The sequence below is a fragment of the Atta colombica genome, unplaced genomic scaffold (genome assembly GCF_001594045.1).
Source record: "Atta colombica isolate Treedump-2 unplaced genomic scaffold, Acol1.0 scaffold295, whole genome shotgun sequence".
NCBI classification, from domain to species: Eukaryota; Metazoa; Arthropoda; class Insecta; order Hymenoptera; family Formicidae; genus Atta; species Atta colombica.
Window position 1 is genome coordinate 288,219 of NW_017259398.1, and position 18,389 is coordinate 306,607.

Genomic DNA, 18,389 nt, shown 5'->3' on the forward strand with positions numbered 1-18,389 from the left:
AAGTTCCAGCCAGTATTGAAAATCTATAGTTTACGTCACGTGCACTTGCGCGCATTGTAGATTCTTAGTAAATTTTGGAACACCGCCAATGTTCAATTTCGATATCATTTGTTTTAGTTTATTGTTTCATAGAATGTCAAATACCAAAAAACGGAGAGATAAATCTTGAAAGTTGAATGATATTGACGACGTGCAATACGACGTGAAAAATAGGAGACGGAAGCTGGTGGTCTGAATGAGATTCAGTTAAGGGTAGTGATTATGTAACTTTTTCCTTAGGGCGGAAACGTGAAAAATGAAAATTCTTTGTATGTATGTGTGTATATGTACGAACATACGTACGTAAAAATTTTCACTTTTCACGCTTCCGCTCTAGCGGAAAAAGTTATATGTGATCATATAATTTATAGTGGTATAAAATTCGACAGCATTTTTTAATATAAATTTCAAATATTATCCATGATGGTCTGTTTTAATTTTATTTCTTCCCAAGATAGCACACGTTCTTGTTGAAATCAATTATCTGCGGCGCAACCCTCCTCGAATCAATACGACTTTGAAACGATATATATGACTACGATTGCTATGTGCGGAGACCTCGAAGACTCGCGTGTTCGCTAGTGTTCTATTCACAGCTATTCTAACTTTAGAAACGGCCTGTCCAAGTGTATCACCACTACATTAATCTTGAAACTTGATCTAAAATTAATATGATGTAACGAACTTAAATGTGGAACTACTTCTAAATGGCAATGCTGCTTTAATACATTTTAATTTGACAACTGTGCTACATCTGTCATAGTAGAACATCAATAAGAATTTAGCATGCATTCTATACAGTTACTGTCAGGATATGATATGCCTACAGTGGGACTGGGAACATGGCAGGTGACAAAATAATATTAGAATGTTGTGATAATTGATAATAGTAATGTATCTTATCAATCATATTTTTTTGCCATCACTATAAATTTTATAACAAAATGTTTATATGAAATGATCTGGTGAGAAGAGTAAAATAACTGTTTTCTCTAGGCTAAACCAGAAGAGATTGAAACTGTTGTGAGCACTGCCTTAGAATGTGGTTACAGACATATTGATACAGCAGCAAATTATAATAATGAGGATGCAATTGGCAGAGCTTTGAAAAAATGGTTTGACAAAGGTGGTACTAGAGAAGAACTTTTTATCACAACAAAGGTAATGTATCGTTTTTAAGTTCAGTAGAGTTGATTGTTGTCGCAATTTACTATTTAATAATCATAATATTGCTGTCTTTTAAAAAAACATAACTGTATTTAAAGAATCTTCTAAATTTTATTTTAGTTACCCAATTTTGGTAATCGACCATCTGATGTAGAAAAGTTCATTAAATTGTCATTAAAGAAACTTGGATTGGATTACTTAGATATGTATCTTATTCACATGCCCTTCGCATTTAAATTCAATGAAAATACATTCAGTGCAGCAACGAATGAGGATGGAAGTTACATACTCGATTTTGACACAGATCCTGTCTCAGTGTGGAAAGTATGGAATCAATTTTGTATAACAAATTGATATAAAAGAAATCTTTGAAAGAGCAAAATTATTTTGCAGGAGATGGAGAAGCAAGTTGAATCAGGACGCACTAGATCTATAGGTTTAAGCAACTTTAACGAAGAGCAGATTTTGACTATTTGGAAAAACGCACAAATTAAGCCAAGTAATTTACAGGTAAATCATTGAGCGATATATAAATTTATCTGTTAAGTGCAATTTAGTTCTCATCGATAAGACATTATCGAGATAACGATATTTAATATTTTTAGGTAGAGTTACATGCATATATGCAGCAGACGCCAATTCGAGAATTATGCAAAAAGTATAATATCATTGTAACAGGTTACAGTCCATTAGGCTCTCCAGCTGCAAAGAAGCACTTTCAAGCAAAATATAAGTACACTTTAAATGCATTTTCTGACTTGCTAAATCACCCGATTGTTAAAAAAATTGCTGCAGAGCATAAAAAAACGACAGCACAAGTTTTATTACGTCATTTACTACAACTAGGTGTTGTAATTATCCCTAAGAGTTCATCCCCAGAAAGAATCAAATCAAATATCGATTTATTCGATTTTTCCTTAACAGAAGAAAACATGGAAGTTTTGAATACTTTAGATAAAGGTACTGATGGGCGAATTTTTAATTTCTTATTTTTTAAAGGGTAAGTGTTAAAAAATATGTTTCATCTTGATTATTATATTTCGTCATAAAACTGTATTTAAGACTATATTTTATAATTTATAAAAATTGTAAAATTCATATAAAATTTACTTGTTGTCTGTTTCAGAATTGAACATCATCCACAATATCCGTTTAAAAATGAACTTCCTTAATTATAATTTAACATGCAAGTCATTAGTTTGTATAAAAATAGTTGAAAAAAAGAAATACATAACATACCAAACGAGCATGATACATTAAATGTATTATGTAATTATATATCGCAGAAGTTTCTGTTATTTTTCAATGCAGTCTGTACAACATTTTACGTTGTAAACGATGCTGAAGTTCACCACGGCGTATCATCGTATGTATAACTTTGTAAATAGCGCGTTCTGGAAATGACTGCTTAAGAAAATCTTTCACAATATTTTGTTCAGATACTTGATGTCCAATAGGAAATCTACTCTTCAATTGTTTTTCAATACGGGTCAATATTTCATGATCCTCTTCAGAGGTAAATCCTTCTGCTCCTGATGACAGATCGCAATATACACGTTAATAAAACTTTGTATTTCGAAAGTATTTTCTTTCGGCTACACATACCAAATATAATATATTCTATATTTATCAATTTATAGCTTACCTGCTAATGAACCAGACATTGCAGCTTCCAATGTAGATACATGGAAAAGCCTTAAAGCTTCATTAATATGGAGTTCAGTAGCAAAGGGTTGTAACTGCATTTTGGCCAAGGCTTCGGAAATTCGAATAATAGCTTCAAGCTGCCGGACTGTTATAGGTATCGATAATCTTTTTTCAGCATCTTTCTCATGTTCTCTTGTACCAGCTCGCATCATAACGTAACGATTTTTTAATTTGTCCCCTGCCTCTGAACCGAGTCTTGGGCCACAACGTCTATTAAAAAAAAAAAAAATTAGAGAAAAACATATTATACTTTATAAAATGTTACACATTATATGTGATAAGATATAGCAAACTTACGTTCTGCAATAGTTTATATACTTTTTGAGAATGTGTACAGGAATTTCTCCCTCTATCGATTGTTCTGTGATCTGGCCAGCATTACAATGAATGTTCATAACATGTTTAGCTAATGTTATATCCCTGTTGTGTTCATGCTCATCTTTAACAATAAATATCATATCGAAACGTGACAATATTGTCGGCATAAAATCTATATTCTCTTCTCCTTTTATATCATCCCAGCGGCCGAAGACTGAATTCGCTGCTGCTAACACAGAACATCGTGTATTCAGAGTTGTCGTTATTCCTGCTTTCGCTATAGAGATCGTTTGTTGTTCCATAGCTTCGTGTATCGCCACTCTATCATCCTCCTTCATTTTGTCGAACTCATCTATGCAAACAACTCCACCATCCGCGAGAACCATCGCGCCACCTTCCATAACGAAATTTCTCTGAAAATAACGATAGTTGCTGTCGTATATACATGGAAAATATTTACATTAAAATAAATTTATATAGTTAAATTAATTACAAAAAATTGCAAATATAAAAAAATGTTTAACAAGAATATAACTTACAGTTACTGGATCTCTCGATACAGACGCTGTCAAACCAGCTGCGGAGCTACCTTTTCCCGATGTATAAACAGCTATAGGAGCAACTCTTTCTACAAATTTCAACAACTGCGACTTAGCGGTACCCGGATCACCCAGCATTAAAATATTAATATCGCCTCTCCTACACAAGCCATCTGGCATTAATTTTCTCGAACCTCCAAACAGTAAACATGCGATAGCTTTCTTGATATCTATTGCACCAAAAATACTAGGAGCTATACTCTTCGCGATTCTCTCGTACAGATTAGGATCTGCTGCTAAACGGGTAAAAAGATCTTCCTCTTCAGACGTAACGGGGGGCTGAGTTCCTGCATAGAAAATACAAGAAAAAGAAATTAATGCAAATCACCAACTGATGTTTTAAATGTTTCATTTTTGTATTACGTTATACCAACCTATGTTGGTATTTTCTCCATCTACAGAAATACCAAGAACGCGAATATATGGAGCTCGAACGCCTACTAATGTCTTTTCCTTGCCTGTACCTTTGCCACCTGTCTTAGATACTTTCTTAATGGAATATATTCCCAGAATCAGAACTCTATTACCAGGTACAACTCTGTCGCATAAATACCGATCGCAATATAACTGCAAATGCCTGGGCATTTCACCCTGCGGTATATGATCCGGCAACTCCTGAAGCTTTAACACTTGAAAGTCTACGCAGTGGCATTTATCCGGCATTATAAAGAAAGGATCCAGGGGACACTTTGGTCCTACACCGGCTTGTTCCCTAATAACAGATGAAAATTGTGTGATATATTATAAAGCGAATAATTAAGTACTTTCGAAAGGAGACTTACGTGGAACATTTTCTGGGTAATGTATATCCTTCTAGACCAGGCTTAATAGGAATATTGACTTGAGTGACTTTGCAAGACCGGCATTGTATTGCTATCTTTGTCGCCTTTGATCTGATACCAGATGCAGAAACAATTATACCAGGAATTTTGACGAGCTTTGAAACAATATCTGGCTGCAACAGTGAAGCAATTATATTAAAATCAGTTTTTGAATTATACAGGATGTTTTCACAAGAAAACTAACAAACTACAAGAATTTATTATTGAATTTGTTCTAAGCAAAAATGTCCATATATACTATAGGTCAATTTATATCAATCATCAAGATATAATTAATATTGTAACAGAAAAAAATATAAACATTTATAATTTTTATGATTATTCTTTTAGGTTGGATTGTTCCACTTTTGTCCTCTTTTTTTTTTGCTCTTTCTCTTGTCTATTAGCTAAATATCACATATCATAATAATTTATTCAACAAAGATGAAACAAATGGTTTCTAAGTATATTAATTATTTAAAATATCTATCTTTTTTGTTTGCAAACATGATGTTGTGTTTTTTGTATAAATTATTGCTAATTAATTTCAATGCAAATGTTGTTTGTACTTGGTTTACAACCTCAATTATTCTGTTAAGTGTGCTGAATTTATTGTCAATATTATGTCAAAGTGTTAACTCAGAAAATATATTACTGATGGTAATCTGTTCCTATATGAAAAGTATAGTATATACATTTACACTTTGTGACATATATTTGTCACTGAAACACTACTGTGTTTGCAGACTTCAAATTTTACAAAAAGAAGTTGAAAGATGCTTGGTCAATTAGTAAATTTTCATTATTGATAACTTAAGTTCTTTAAACTTTGATAATTAAGTTGAATATTTATAGTGTATATGAATTATTTTGCTTAGAATAAACTTAGAATACATTCTGTCAGTTTTATCACAAAATACTGTATTTATTCTGAGGATCTAAAATTTCTTTATAAATTTATTTGTCAACCTATAAATTGATGACAGTGAAACTTTTGCAAGTTTTATTATTTCTATACATTATTATGAGAATTATGGCACCTTCATTCCCCTTAAGGAGCTTGGATGAGCATCTGAACATAACAAGACCTGAATGTCTTCCATCTTTTCCTCGCCTTCAGGTCGAGGTGCCGTTAGCTCGTCAGCAACATCCTTCGCAGCTTCCTCTAAAACGGATAAGTATTCTGTTGGAAGCTTTTGGATCTTCTCCGCGAGAGACTCGTCGAAAGCTGCTAAATCCTCGAGATTGATCTCCATCCAGTATTGACGGAGATTGTAATTGCGCTTTAAGGTGTCCCTGAAGAAAATTAAACGATACTAAAACATCAGATGGAATTGCAGGTGAAAAGAATATCTAATCTTTCTTCATTACCGATATTTGTAGTTGAAGTTACCCTCGTGAAACTGTCGGATGAACTCTTTAAATTTCTTTTTCGAGTGTTGAAGATTTACGCGGTTCTCGTGAACTTCATTCTCCACCATAAAATTGTCAGAAAAGAATACTCCTGGATCGTCGAAACCTTCCATTTCGCGTGAGCTACTTATTTACCAGCAATACCAGCACCAGCCACTTATTCAAAACACTATTTAAAGAAGCCTAATATAAGCGAATGAAAAAAAAATCAACAAGAATGTCACGCCATATCACGCTGCCGAAATCGTCAATTTCGGCGGGAAATTTTCGAGGTGTTTTTAAAGCTGATACACAGATGACTTTAAGGCAGCGTTTTATGAATATGATCATTTCGGATGTATTTCCATTTGCTGATTTCCAGTACAATATCCAGTAACCATCGATATGTTAGGGACTTCGCACAATAAAAGGAATAGAGAATAGAGAACAAAGAATAAGAATTTCAATCTATCAGAAATCATGTATTGTGGAATACATGGTTCCTTTTATTGTGTGAAGTCCACAGGCAGAGGATTGATTGTCAATATTGGATAATTATCAAGATTCCTTAAAGACCATTCTATATTGGTCATATTGTGACGTCGCAAGTAACAAGCTTGTTGCTTTAGCCAATCCGATGCTTCAATTTTTAAATCGTATGATGCTTACGACGCTTTCGACTCCACGATACCAATGTAGAATGGCCTTAAACCGATTCTACATTAGTTGCAAGAGTAACAAGTATGAAGCGTCGGTTTCTTCAAAATGCAAGCTGCAGATTAGCTATCGCAACAAACTTGTAATCAGCTTGCAACTAATGTAGAACCTTTAAAGCTGGTTCTACATTAGTCACACATTGTAACATCGCAAGTGTGTCGTAATTGTTGCAGTCAGAGTCGAATTAGCATGATGTTTATTGAACCTCAACGCTTGCGACGCTGCGATGCGACTAATGTTTTTTCTATTAATATAGAACCTTAATGTCGAGTTTACAATAGAAATCATGGCGGTATGGTCATAAAAAATTGGCCAATCATAGTTAATTATTCTTCTCATATTTAATTGTGATTAGTTAATTTTCTATGACTTAAGATCCTACGATTGCTACGATTTCAATTCTATTGTCTATTGACCCCGCATTACAAAGGCTGTGTTCCAAAATTCACTGTTAGCGCTGAAAATGTATAGTACATGTAATGCAGACTGTAGATTTTCAGCGCTGGCAGTGAATTTTGGAACACAGCCAAAACCGATTCTTCCATTAGATATTTTAAACGTTTGTTAAATATTGAACATAGTCTGAATTCGGTATAATATCACATTCATTATTGCTTCATCGTACGCAGTTCTTTGTAAATGCATCTTCTGTGTAAAATGTAATAAACATGGTGCTCGGTGTCAACGAGAAGGAAGAGGTGCCACAAAGCGCCGAAAATAAATACGACATTACAGATGTAAATTTTCATTCGGTAACATCATTGAACATCATCAGCGTGAAAAGACGCGCGAAATTAGCGGCGAGTATCATAATTAATCTCGTCCCGTTAATTCGGTTAATTCTCAATGATTGTCTCGCGACTTGAACAACCAATACGCGGTCTCCACTCTCGAGGGAGTAAACTGGAGTAAACTCATATCATGTGTCATTAGATACATTCTTTCTCTTTTAAGAACCAGTCACAGCGCGATTTTGATGATTTCGGAAGCAGTTGAGTGATGATATCGAGAGAAATGCAATATGAGAACAGCGGATCAGTGTTAGAAATCATGCGTATAAAATTATATGGAAACACATTTGTCAGATCTGACGGCAATTAATCACGAGAAATTCCTCGACAGAGACACACTAGGTCTTATTGTTTTTCTGGTCCAATTATATCTTGAATCTTTCGTGCATCCAAAGATCTCGAAAATTCGAGGGCATGTTTTTATTCGAATTTGAAGTCTACTTCGACGTTTGTGTTTATCGTGGTTCATAATAGAGACGAGAATACGCTGATTGATGGCAGCCAATTTAACAGAAGACCGAGAATGTCATTCAACATTTCGCTGATCATAATCACTTCTAATCTAATTGATGTATTCTGTTGATAGGTCATGAATAGTATGCATGCAGATTAATAATGCCAGACCATACTCCTGCGCTGAAGTCGGAGTGATCGGTGATGTATGCTGTGGGGACGAAGTACTGGGACATGCTTGTCTGCTGTTTATGTCATTTTTGTTAAGTGACGAGTCATGCCCGGCGAACCACCAGCCACAGCTGGAAGTAAATCCAGTAGCAAGGCAAAGAGGATCTCTATACCTCGTGTGCAAAGCAGTACCGACACAGAACTACAGTCTCAACAGAGTGAGAGCGGTTCGACCCCACTACAACCCACTGCGTTGCACTATGTCACCTTCCGTTCGGAGTTAGAGGACAGCCCCATCCCATCGGCTGTGAGATGTCGTTTGTATGATCTCTTTCAGCAAATTGAAAAGGAATTTGAAATGTTGTATACGGAAAATCTTGGGTGTAAGTATTTTTTATGACAAATTCAGTTAGTACACTATGTTAGATTAGTATATACTAAAAGTTGCTATCTATATATTAATATGTGCGTGTGTGCGCATGCGTGCGTGTGCGTGTGTGTGTGTGTGTATGTGTGTGTGTCATTTAAAATATTTATCTTAAAATATTTAAAATATTTATTTTAAATGATTAACTACTTGATAATATCATGTTATTTAACAGATTGTACATATATTATTTCATTGAAAATTGATTATCTATACTATGCCACTGCATTTAGAGAGATAATTTATATAAAGCAACTTTTGATAAAAATAATAATCCAATGTAATGCAAGCATGTAAATTCACCATTTTATTTATTTATTTTATTATTTATTTCACCATTTAATATAGCTGTTATATTGAATTTTCTATTTCTTATTACAGTGCAAGAGAAGATCGACATCCTAAATGAAAGACTCGAAAGAGAGTGTTATGGATCAGGCGAACGCAGTTTACCTCCAGGAGATCTTACGGATTATCCAGAAACAAAAAATCTGTCTAAGCAAAAATGTAAGATTATTATAATATTAACGTCAATATTGATATAAAAATATATTTTAATTTGTATATTACATTATAAAAGAATGAAATTCAAGAAAGTTCAAATTACCACTTAGAAGACTATTAGAGAAATATATAACATTCAGATAATAGTATTCATTAAATTACACCAGAAATTATTTTCTTAAATTATTTTCATTTCTGACAATTTAATTTATGTATTTTTTATTTAGTTTCATAAGTGCCATACAGCTTTAAATATTTAAACTTTTTTTAAATATTTATAATCCTATTTATTATCTTCATTATGTAATTTTATGACATATTTTCCATTCATCTATCTATTCCAGGAGATTTAATAAGAATGATACAAAAGATAGAATACATAGCTAGTATATGGTAATAATTTTTTAAAACTCAATAATTTTTATTATGTTATATATTCAATTCTTGGATTGTAATAAGAATTCTTCTTTATTTTGTAGCAATGGGTGCAAACTCGGCGCAAAAAATTAAAACTTCTCACAAATTAAAAGCACAGACTAGTAAAATAGTATCAAGCTTTAAAACTCCATCTATGAATTGCACTATGCAAAAAGAGTATGTGGGTCATCGAGATGGTGTGTGGGAGGTATCCGTCGGCAGATTAGGTCAACCCATCATAGCGACTGCTTCTGCTGATTATACAGCACGTATATGGGCAATAGATAATAATCGATGTTTATTACAATATATCGGTCACAATGGATCCGTGAATTCGGTTCGGTTTCATCCAAATAGAGAATTGGCTTTATCGGCGAGTGGCGACTGTTCCGCTCACGTGTGGCAGGCAGCTGTTGATTGGGATATGTCGAAAAGAATATCGTCATTAGAAGAACTTCCAGTAGCGAGTTCCGAACGAACTGCTAATAATCTAATCAGTAACAATGATGAGCAAGACGATCCCCCGACTCTGAGAACGCCGATACGCGAACTTTTGGGTCACACGAACGTTGTAATGGCTGCAGATTGGCTCTCTGGTGCTGAACAGTTAGTCACAGCTTCTTGGGACAGAACAGCAAACTTGTATGACACGGAAACCGGGGAAATTATACATACACTATGCGGACATGATCAAGAATTAACTCACGTGTCGACTCATCACACGCAAAAATTGTGTGTTACGTCCAGTAGAGACAATACATTTCGATTGTGGGATTTTAGAGAATCAATCCACTCGGTTTCGGTATTTCAAGGTCATACTGAGTATGTATACTAATAAGAGCAAGTTTTTTTCTAATTAATATTCAATCTGTTTATTCAGTTTATAACATTAAATGCGTAAAATTAATAAGCATGTCTCTCTTATAGAACAGTAACATCTGCAGTCTTTACGAGGGAAGATAAAATTGTATCTGGTTCGGATGATAGAAGTGTAAAAGTATGGGAATTGCGTAATATACGTAGTCCATTAGCGACAATACGTGGAGATAGTGCTGCTAATAGATTATCAGTTTCTAGTACCGGGATAGTGGCAATACCACACGACAATAGACAAATACGTTTATTTGATCTAAGTGGTCAACGTTTGGCAAGGTTACCTAGAACTAGTAGACAGGTAAGAAAAGATATATTATAATTACATAACAAAACTTATCTTTGTAATTAGTTGACTAAATTAGTAATATAACGGTTTAACTGATATATACATTATCTATAAATAAAAGGAGAGATCGTTAAAATAAAAAGTTACACATCAGTTATTTTTAATATTCTCAGATTTAAAGATTTATATTAGGTATGGGAAAAAGTTCGTGGCGTTTTTTCCGTTAGATGTAATGGGAAAAACGCTACGAACTTAATATATAATATATAAAATGTAAGAGATTTAAATTTCTATTTTGCTGTTTCATATTGTACCATTATTAAGTATATAAAAATGCGTAACACAATCAAATTTTTTTATTCTTGAAATATATCATTTAAATTACAAATATATCTTAATAAAAAATAATTATAATTATATTTGTAGGGACATCGTAGGATGGTGTGTTCTGTTGCTTGGTTGGAAGACAGCAGTGTGTGTAATTTATTTTCTTGTGGTTTTGATAGACTAGTATTAGGTTGGAGTGTTCTTCCCGTTAAAGATGCTTGAACATCAAAAACTGAGTGGTTTTATCGGATATTTTATGTCATGTTAGTGTGATATTGGAAATATTTAGGTGCAATTTAGATACATATGTAACCATACAGTAAAAATCCAGCAATTAATCCAATCAAAGATTCTCCCCTTCCACTCTTGCAGATAACTGCAATAAAAAAAAACCGAGATATACTGTATGTATTATTAAATAATTGATCAAAGATAAATTATAAATAGAATGTAAATTTCAAAGTTGCAATAAAAATTATGAATGTCTTACGTAAAGTGTACATTTTTACCTGAATATGCAGTTAAAAGACATAAAACGGTGTAACCTTGAATAAGAAGGTAATATGGACCCGAAGCTATGTGCTGCCACACTATTCCAAGTAATCCCAATAATTTACCACAACCTCCGACTATTAGAGCGCAACTTAAATCTTTTACGCTGTATTTATATGGTTTTTTGCCAATGATAAACCATTTTAGTTCAGTCACTACAATAATCGTACAAATGAATGCTGCAAATGCTAATGCTGTGTGCAACAGCAAATTGTAAATATTGCAATAATCTTGTAATCCATTATTTTGAATTAAATCTACTTTTGACGCAGTTAATTCTGTTTCGTTTATGTCACACAAAGACCAAGCCCTGAACGATTCAGCTAGCCATAATATTATACTTATCTTCCAATATGATTTAAAATTGCTATTGTACAAAAGATGTCTGTAAGCTGGTTTTTCTATTAGAATAAGATCTACAAAGACTATAACAGGATCATATTCAATATATTTGTCAGCTAACAATCCACATTTCTCCTAAAATAGTGTAAAATTGTCAGTATGCAATATATATAAAAGCATGAGTTCATGTTTTACTTACACATTTTAAGATTTTAAGAACACTAGGGCAATATCTCCTAAAAAGCTCTTTGCATTCAGCTCCACAATTTATGCAAATATACATTTATAGATAGATAATCAGATATCTGAAATAATCAATAACGAATATATATATTTTTTTAATATGTTTATATATAAAATGAATTTATAAAAACAACATTACTCTTTAATTTCAGAAATAAAGAAGAACAATCATTTATATGTATGTTGGAAATGAATTTATTATTATACTACACTTTGACATATTTATTTGCAATTTCTGGAATTTGCTTGCTTATATCGAGATTCAGCAAATACTGACTTAGAGAAAGATTCTCTCCCTAACGATTTTGTATCTTCGTCAAGAAATTATCTTCTCTTTTTAGCATTCACATACTCTAAATTTATAGCAGAAATATTACATCACCCGCATTCAATATGTTTATTAATAATGATACATCTGTCAAGAAAGATTTAATCTTGAGCTGATGGATTCAGTGATTACAAGAATAGGAAATTATTAGATGAACTACAGATTTTCATTTAAAGGTTGTTCTTTTTCTGAATTTTTTGCTCGATTCATATTTTCTCTTTTTTTTCTGCAATATAAAGGGAAAAAGAAAAAAAATGAACTGCTAATAAGTTTAGCTAAAAATAATAAACGTAAATTACCTATCTTATCTATAAATAAATTACCTAGACTGCTAACATCATGAATTCAATTGAAAATGCAAATGGAAGTGGATGTATAGGATGTTTGAGAAATATATAAATAATGATAAATGATCTTTTGCATAGGGATAGAATGGACTAAATTGAGAAGAAAAGTTCTCTACCATTTTGCAATTTTCGACAGTAATACAGATATATATTTTATACAAAAGCCTATAGCTGTATAATATAGTGAAAGTTGTGTGGTAGAATACGGGAGTGGTGGAATATAGTAATATAGTCCATCCTGATTTTAAAACGTACAGTTTGATTTCTACGTTGTTATAAGACATTGAATATGGCTCAACAAAATTCAAGTATATCTCTGTCAACAGGGCAACAAATGCCCATTTTAGGATTTGGAACATGGCACGTAAGTTTATAAAGAAATTGTAGTTTAATCCAAACGAAATTTATTTATATCATAATTATATTATATTTGAATATGCATTTATATTTTATATATGCATATACATATATGTATATGCAATTATATTTTATTTAAAATACTTTATATATATATATACTCACACATGTGTGCACGCAAAAAGTTATGCCTCTCCTGATGTAAATAATTTTTATAAATAACTACTGTACTTGTTTTAAATCACTAAGTCTAATATCATATTTGTCTATCTCTTTGTGAGATAAAAAGGAATTTTCTTATTAGGAGGACCTTGTGTGTGTGTGTGTGTGTGTGTGTGTGTGTGTGTGTGTGTGTGTGTGTGTGTGTGTGTGTGTGTGTGTGTGTGTTGTTTGTTTATTTATAAAGATATATTTATAATATCCCCAGGCAAGCGGAGAAGAACTAGAAGCAGCTCTGGATGCAGCTTTGAAAGCCGGATATAGGCATATCGATACGGCTACAGTATACGAAAATGAACGTTTTATTGGTAACGTCTTAAAAAAATGGTTGGATTCAGGCAGAATCAAGCGATCCGATCTGTTTATTGTGACTAAGGTACACTAGAATTATACTATTATATTTATTTTAAACATAATGTAAATATAAATATCTATATGCAGTAATAATAAATAGATAGAAAAGAAATCTCAATTATCTGCATAGTAGCATGTCATTGCATAATCTTCGAACTGCATATTAAATAGTATATATATTTTAATGAAATAATTCGAGTTTATTTCCATTCATTCATCATCTGTGTAAATAATGTAGATAGTAAATGATTGGAAATCCCAGTGTACAATGTAACCCAGATGTAACTGACAATTATATTACTCAATTATTACAATAATAAAATAAGTAGAAATAATAAAATTTTTTATAAAATTAATGGCATAGTCAATAATAAAATTATATTAGAGTTGAATAAAAACGGTAATGCCGTTTATTTTATTATAATAAATTTTACTATTTTATTATATTCAATATCTATAGGTACCTCCTAGTGGTAACAGATCCGGTGATATAGAAAAGTGGCTGAAAAGATCACTTCGTAATTTGCATTTGACCTACATAGATTTATATCTTGTGCATACTCCATTTGCATATCAAGATGCTGGAGAAGAGTTTCATCCTCTTAATGAACAAGGAGAAATAATGATTGATACTGATACAGACCATCTACAAATATGGTCTGCAATGGAGAATCAAGTAGTGCAAGGACGTACTAAAGCGATTGGATTGAGCAACTTTAACATTACACAAATTAAAAAAATTTTGGATAACGCTAAATTACCTGTTTCCAATTTGCAAATTGAATTACATGTGCATTTCCAACAGAACAAACTGGTATCTATCTTATTTTATCTTATGAATTTTTATTTATACTGAAGTTTGATAATAATAACATGCTATTTCTTACGGGTAGATAGAACAGATTAAACTGAAGGGAAAAATCTTTTACCATTTTGCGATTTTCGTAATAATTAATATAACAAATCAAACAATGACTCCTTATAAATCAAAAGAAATTGGAAAGAATAAGAGTACTAGGAATCGCAGAAGACGTCGCGCAAATAATGATATAAATAAAATTGTGATAAATGATAATTTATATTTATATTTCGATAATTATAAAACTATCAGTGTCGTAATGCGTTCGTGGAATCACAATTTTTAACATCCGAAAAATAATTTGAAGAACTCGAAAATGACAATCTGGATAATTTGTTTCGTGACTGTAACTTTATTAATCTAAAAATATATATTGATATTCTTTGTATCATAGGTGAAGTTTTGTCAGAACCACGACATCAGTGTAACAGCGTACGCTCCTTTGGGTTCACGTGGATTTGTTGAAAAAATAGGTAAGAGAGACACTGTACCGGACTCATTAAAAAACATAACTGTATTAGAAATTGCAAAAAAATATGAAAAAACGCCTGCACAAATATTACTTAAACATATAATTCAAAAAGGTATAGCGACTGTACCGAAAAGCGTTAATCCTTTAAGAATTAAAGAAAATATTGAATTATTCGATTGGAAACTCGAAACTGAAGATGTTGATAAGTTAAATGCTTTGGATATGGGAGAATCTGCACGCGTGTGTGATTTTAGGTCAGGTTTTTTCAAAAGTCTATCAAAGCATCCAGAATTTCCTTTTTAAGATTATCATATAGGCTATCGTATACGAAATTAGGTAATGAAAATACTATAACAAGAAAGGTTTCAAAATATTAAGTAAAAAAATTATTTGTAAATTTTTATTTTGGATAGTAGTTTTTGAGATAATAAAGATTTAAATATGACTAATTACAGACTGCGTTAGACGACCATCTGTTTTTGAATTATCGTGCTTACGATAGTATCAGCGAGCACTGCCAAGTATTCTTATTAATACATATTCATTATTATTAATCAGGTGATCATTTAAAGGTCTTCAGTTGGCCATTTAAATCTCTATCTTTATATCTCAAAAACTGCTAAAAAAATTCCCAAATAACTTTTTACGTAATTTATTAATTTTTCCAAAAAACTTTCTTATTATGATATTTTAATTCGCAAACTTCAGGATCCTGCATATGCTATGTTCACTCTTTTTTTATTTCTCATTGTTATTACGTATATTATACAATTTAAAGATTATTATCATATGCAAAATTATCATAATCAATTGAATATAAAAATGACTTTTTGGAAAATGCTTTCAGTTGGAAGAGTTATTTCCACCACATAAAGATGTCAAATATTTATCGGGTTATACTTGAAAATGTAGGATACTTTCACATTACCTTACCTACTTTCATCTCAATTATTTCAAGTTAGCTTTATGATTTTTTTTCTTTACTTTTTGTAAGGTAAATTAAGACTCAAGACACATCTGATCCTACGTCACACAATTCGCCGAAATATGTAAAACTGAACACATTTCACATGCACATTTCGCATTGTTTCACAAACATAGAGGAATGTTTGTGAAACAGTAAGTAAACGTAGCATACGAGTATTCAGATAGAAATGTTGATTGTGTTAGTAAATGTTAATTGTATTATCTAATTTTAAACATAAATTCTTTTTTTATGAAAATGGATTAAAGATATTAATGTTAAAACAGCATTAGAAACATTACTTTATACAAATAATACATTACTATTACTATTTTTTTTTATAACGTCATTCGTTACTAATTTTTATAATACAATTATTCGTTACTAATTTTTAAAAGTAATGCGTTATCGTTATGGTTACTTAGAAAGTAACGATTTGTTACTTTTTTGTAATGCTAAAGTAAGACATTAGATTTAAAAATTATATTATTATATAATCCATATTAAATGTAACAATAATAAATATTAAAACTAATTTCTATACAAAGTATAGAAATTCCCAAATAACTTTTTACGTAATTTATTAATTTTTCCAAAAAACTTTCTTGCTATGATATTTTAATTCGCAAACTTCAGGATCCTGCATATGCTATGTTCACTCTTTTTTTATTTCTCATTGTTATTACGTATATTATACAATTTAAAGATTGTTATCGCTTGCAAAATTATCATAATCAATTGAATATAAAGATGACTTTTTGGAAAATGCTTTCAGTTGGAAGAGTTATTTCGTACCACCACATAAAGATGTCAAATATTTGTCGGGTTATACTTGAAAATGTAGGATACTTTCACATTACCTTACCTACTTTCATCTCAATTATTTAGTTAGCTTTATGATTTTTTTTACAAAGTATAGAAATTCGTAAGTTGAAATACACAACAAGAAAGTTCTAAAAAAAAGTGAAAAAATTTAAAAAATATTTACTATTTTTCATTCCGATTAATTGTTTTTGAGATATAAAAATATTAATTACAGATTACAGTTAAACAACTATCTGTCCATGAATCGTCATCACTACATTATTCGACAAAAAAAAACTTTTTCGAATACTGAAATGAGACAATAAGACAATTAGTCATCTCCCGTAGTTTTTTAGATCTTGATAATACGAATCTGATTTCCGAACTGCTCCATTACCTCACAATTTTGAGAAAATTTGCAGTAAAAAAAAAGGTATTTTCAGATATTTAAGTCATAATTATTGTAATTATGATATATCAGGTGCCGAAGAAGTTTTATTGCTATCAAAATGAAATATATTCTTAGGACTTTGAGCATTCAAAAGGAATTTACAATATCGACTATAGTTAATAAGATATTCAAGGTTAAATGGGATTTATATGATAGATTTAATATGATGGATTCTCAAAACTTTTCAAATTAAACTTCGAAAAACTATTCGAAGTTATTACGAAAATTTATATGTATAAAAGTCTTTCGTAATTTGAATTTGTCAATTTTGACATTGATTCCTATTTATTCTAAAAGTCATCTTAGCCATTGATATTGAATCGTATGATATTGAATCGTAACGTCAGAAGCAAGGAATGACACATTAATTTTTATTATATACCATTTGTAAACAAAGACAATTTGAACAAAACAAAATGATAAGATCGCTTTAAAATATTTGTAAAAATGAACAAAAACTATGGTTATCTCTCTTAACAGTTAGTAAACAATCGTATTTTATAGAAAAGTAACTTATGATTAAACTTATGGATTTTGTTTTATAGTATCAAATAGTGACTGTACATATACCTTTTTTCCTAATCCTGTGGGAGTGTCCAAGTGTCAATCTATTAAGGTTATTTAACACTTTTTTTTTTATATGCCCCACCGGCTGGTGGAAAGTTATCTTCCGTAAATACAACACATACATTCATATACTGATTTGACATCACAATTACAGGTTAGGATCGCAGTGACAGTGCGCACGCGTAAGCCAATGTCGGATTTTTAAATCAATTTATGAAGAATTTTAAATGTTTTTTTTTAATATACCGATATATATTTTTTTTCTTTGCACATTTCAACTTTCTCAACAAGATTATGACAGCATATATTATCGAATTCAACACATTTATCTCAAATAACAAAAATGATTTAAAAAATAATAAAACTGACAAACATTTCAATATATATCTCTAATAAAACAGAATATTCATTTAAAATAAATCGTTAAAAAATTCGTTATATCATCTATTTAAAATAAATGGATAATATAATGGATATTTTTAATAATTTTCGGTTCGTTTGTTATATATACTATAAAA

General features: G+C 31.2%; 5 protein-coding genes across 9 annotated transcripts; 3 read left to right on the plus strand and 2 right to left on the minus strand.

Annotated features, from left to right (window-relative positions):
* Positions 1-89: 89 nt before the first annotated feature.
* On the plus strand, positions 90-4,268 carry LOC108690154 (alcohol dehydrogenase [NADP(+)]-like). 3 transcript variants are annotated; one of them, XM_018197304.1, is made up of 10 exons: positions 90-252; positions 494-888; positions 1,036-1,200; positions 1,327-1,530; positions 1,600-1,716; positions 1,812-2,206; positions 2,333-2,572; positions 2,646-2,722; positions 2,847-3,007; positions 3,773-4,268. In XM_018197304.1, exons 2-7 carry the CDS (start codon positions 826-828, stop codon positions 2,376-2,378), a joined length of 990 nt encoding a protein of 329 aa, XP_018052793.1. In that variant the 5' UTR covers positions 90-252; positions 494-825; the 3' UTR covers positions 2,379-2,572; positions 2,646-2,722; positions 2,847-3,007; positions 3,773-4,268. The 3 variants fall into 3 exon arrangements, with proteins under 3 accessions (XP_018052793.1, XP_018052796.1, XP_018052795.1); XM_018197307.1 differs by having other exon boundaries at positions 498-888; XM_018197306.1 differs by having other exon boundaries at positions 90-245.
* LOC108690152 (DNA replication licensing factor Mcm5) lies at positions 2,509-6,226 on the minus strand. The gene is made up of 8 exons (XM_018197300.1): positions 6,023-6,226; positions 5,692-5,947; positions 4,613-4,785; positions 4,205-4,542; positions 3,771-4,117; positions 3,211-3,644; positions 2,852-3,123; positions 2,509-2,738 (listed from the first exon to the last, which is right to left on the minus strand). Exons 1-8 carry the CDS (start codon positions 6,175-6,177, stop codon positions 2,509-2,511), a joined length of 2,205 nt encoding a protein of 734 aa, XP_018052789.1. The 5' UTR covers positions 6,178-6,226.
* Positions 6,227-7,285: 1,059 nt separating this feature from the next.
* LOC108690153 (WD repeat-containing protein 37) lies at positions 7,286-11,501 on the plus strand. 3 transcript variants are annotated; one of them, XM_018197301.1, is made up of 6 exons: positions 7,286-7,497; positions 8,138-8,558; positions 8,984-9,109; positions 9,586-10,345; positions 10,451-10,697; positions 11,112-11,501. In XM_018197301.1, the coding sequence occupies exons 2-6, from the start codon at positions 8,282-8,284 to the stop codon at positions 11,232-11,234; spliced, it is 1,533 nt and encodes a 510-aa protein (XP_018052790.1). In that variant the 5' UTR covers positions 7,286-7,497; positions 8,138-8,281; the 3' UTR covers positions 11,235-11,501. The 3 variants fall into 3 exon arrangements, with proteins under 3 accessions (XP_018052790.1, XP_018052792.1, XP_018052791.1); XM_018197303.1 differs by lacking the exon at positions 7,286-7,497 and adding an exon at positions 7,640-7,751; XM_018197302.1 differs by lacking the exon at positions 7,286-7,497 and adding an exon at positions 7,811-7,893.
* Positions 11,298-12,189, minus strand: LOC108690155 (protein ARV1). The gene is made up of 3 exons (XM_018197308.1): positions 12,106-12,189; positions 11,522-12,041; positions 11,298-11,388 (listed from the first exon to the last, which is right to left on the minus strand). The coding sequence occupies exons 1-3, from the start codon at positions 12,187-12,189 to the stop codon at positions 11,309-11,311; spliced, it is 684 nt and encodes a 227-aa protein (XP_018052797.1). The 3' UTR covers positions 11,298-11,308.
* An 854-nt stretch (positions 12,190-13,043) lies between these two features.
* Positions 13,044-15,388, plus strand: LOC108690144 (alcohol dehydrogenase [NADP(+)] A). The gene is made up of 4 exons (XM_018197287.1): positions 13,044-13,188; positions 13,609-13,776; positions 14,215-14,568; positions 15,008-15,388. Exons 1-4 carry the CDS (start codon positions 13,114-13,116, stop codon positions 15,386-15,388), a joined length of 978 nt encoding a protein of 325 aa, XP_018052776.1. The 5' UTR covers positions 13,044-13,113.
* Positions 15,389-18,389: the final 3,001 nt, after the last annotated feature.

Bases quoted from the DNA above. Each gene is read 5' to 3' on its own strand.
- LOC108690154 (XM_018197304.1), top strand. From the start codon at position 826: ATGCATTCTATACAGTTACTGTCAGGATATGATATGCCTACAGTGGGA. The intron at 889-1,035 runs GTGACAAAATAA...TGTTTTCTCTAG, and splicing joins TGGGACTGGGAACATGGCAG to GCTAAACCAGAAGAGATTGA. The intron at 1,531-1,599 runs GTATGGAATCAA...ATTATTTTGCAG, and splicing joins ATCCTGTCTCAGTGTGGAAA to GAGATGGAGAAGCAAGTTGA.
- LOC108690152 (XM_018197300.1), bottom strand. From the start codon at position 6,177: ATGGAAGGTTTCGACGATCCAGGAGTATTCTTTTCTGACAATTTTATG. The intron at 4,118-4,204 runs GTTGGTATAACG...TTTTCTATGCAG, and splicing joins TGGAGAAAATACCAACATAG to GAACTCAGCCCCCCGTTACG. The intron at 3,645-3,770 runs GTAAGTTATATT...CGTTATTTTCAG, and splicing joins TATCGAGAGATCCAGTAACT to AGAAATTTCGTTATGGAAGG.
- LOC108690153 (XM_018197301.1), top strand. From the start codon at position 8,282: ATGCCCGGCGAACCACCAGCCACAGCTGGAAGTAAATCCAGTAGCAAG. The intron at 8,559-8,983 runs GTAAGTATTTTT...TTCTTATTACAG, and splicing joins GTATACGGAAAATCTTGGGT to TGCAAGAGAAGATCGACATC. The intron at 10,698-11,111 runs GTAAGAAAAGAT...TTATATTTGTAG, and splicing joins TACCTAGAACTAGTAGACAG to GGACATCGTAGGATGGTGTG.
- LOC108690155 (XM_018197308.1), bottom strand. From the start codon at position 12,189: ATGTATATTTGCATAAATTGTGGAGCTGAATGCAAAGAGCTTTTTAGG. The intron at 12,042-12,105 runs GTAAGTAAAACA...ACACTATTTTAG, and splicing joins TTCTTAAAATCTTAAAATGT to GAGAAATGTGGATTGTTAGC. The intron at 11,389-11,521 runs GTAAAAATGTAC...TTTTTATTGCAG, and splicing joins TCTTTTAACTGCATATTCAG to TTATCTGCAAGAGTGGAAGG.
- LOC108690144 (XM_018197287.1), top strand. From the start codon at position 13,114: ATGGCTCAACAAAATTCAAGTATATCTCTGTCAACAGGGCAACAAATG. The intron at 13,189-13,608 runs GTAAGTTTATAA...TAATATCCCCAG, and splicing joins TAGGATTTGGAACATGGCAC to GCAAGCGGAGAAGAACTAGA. The intron at 13,777-14,214 runs GTACACTAGAAT...CAATATCTATAG, and splicing joins ATCTGTTTATTGTGACTAAG to GTACCTCCTAGTGGTAACAG.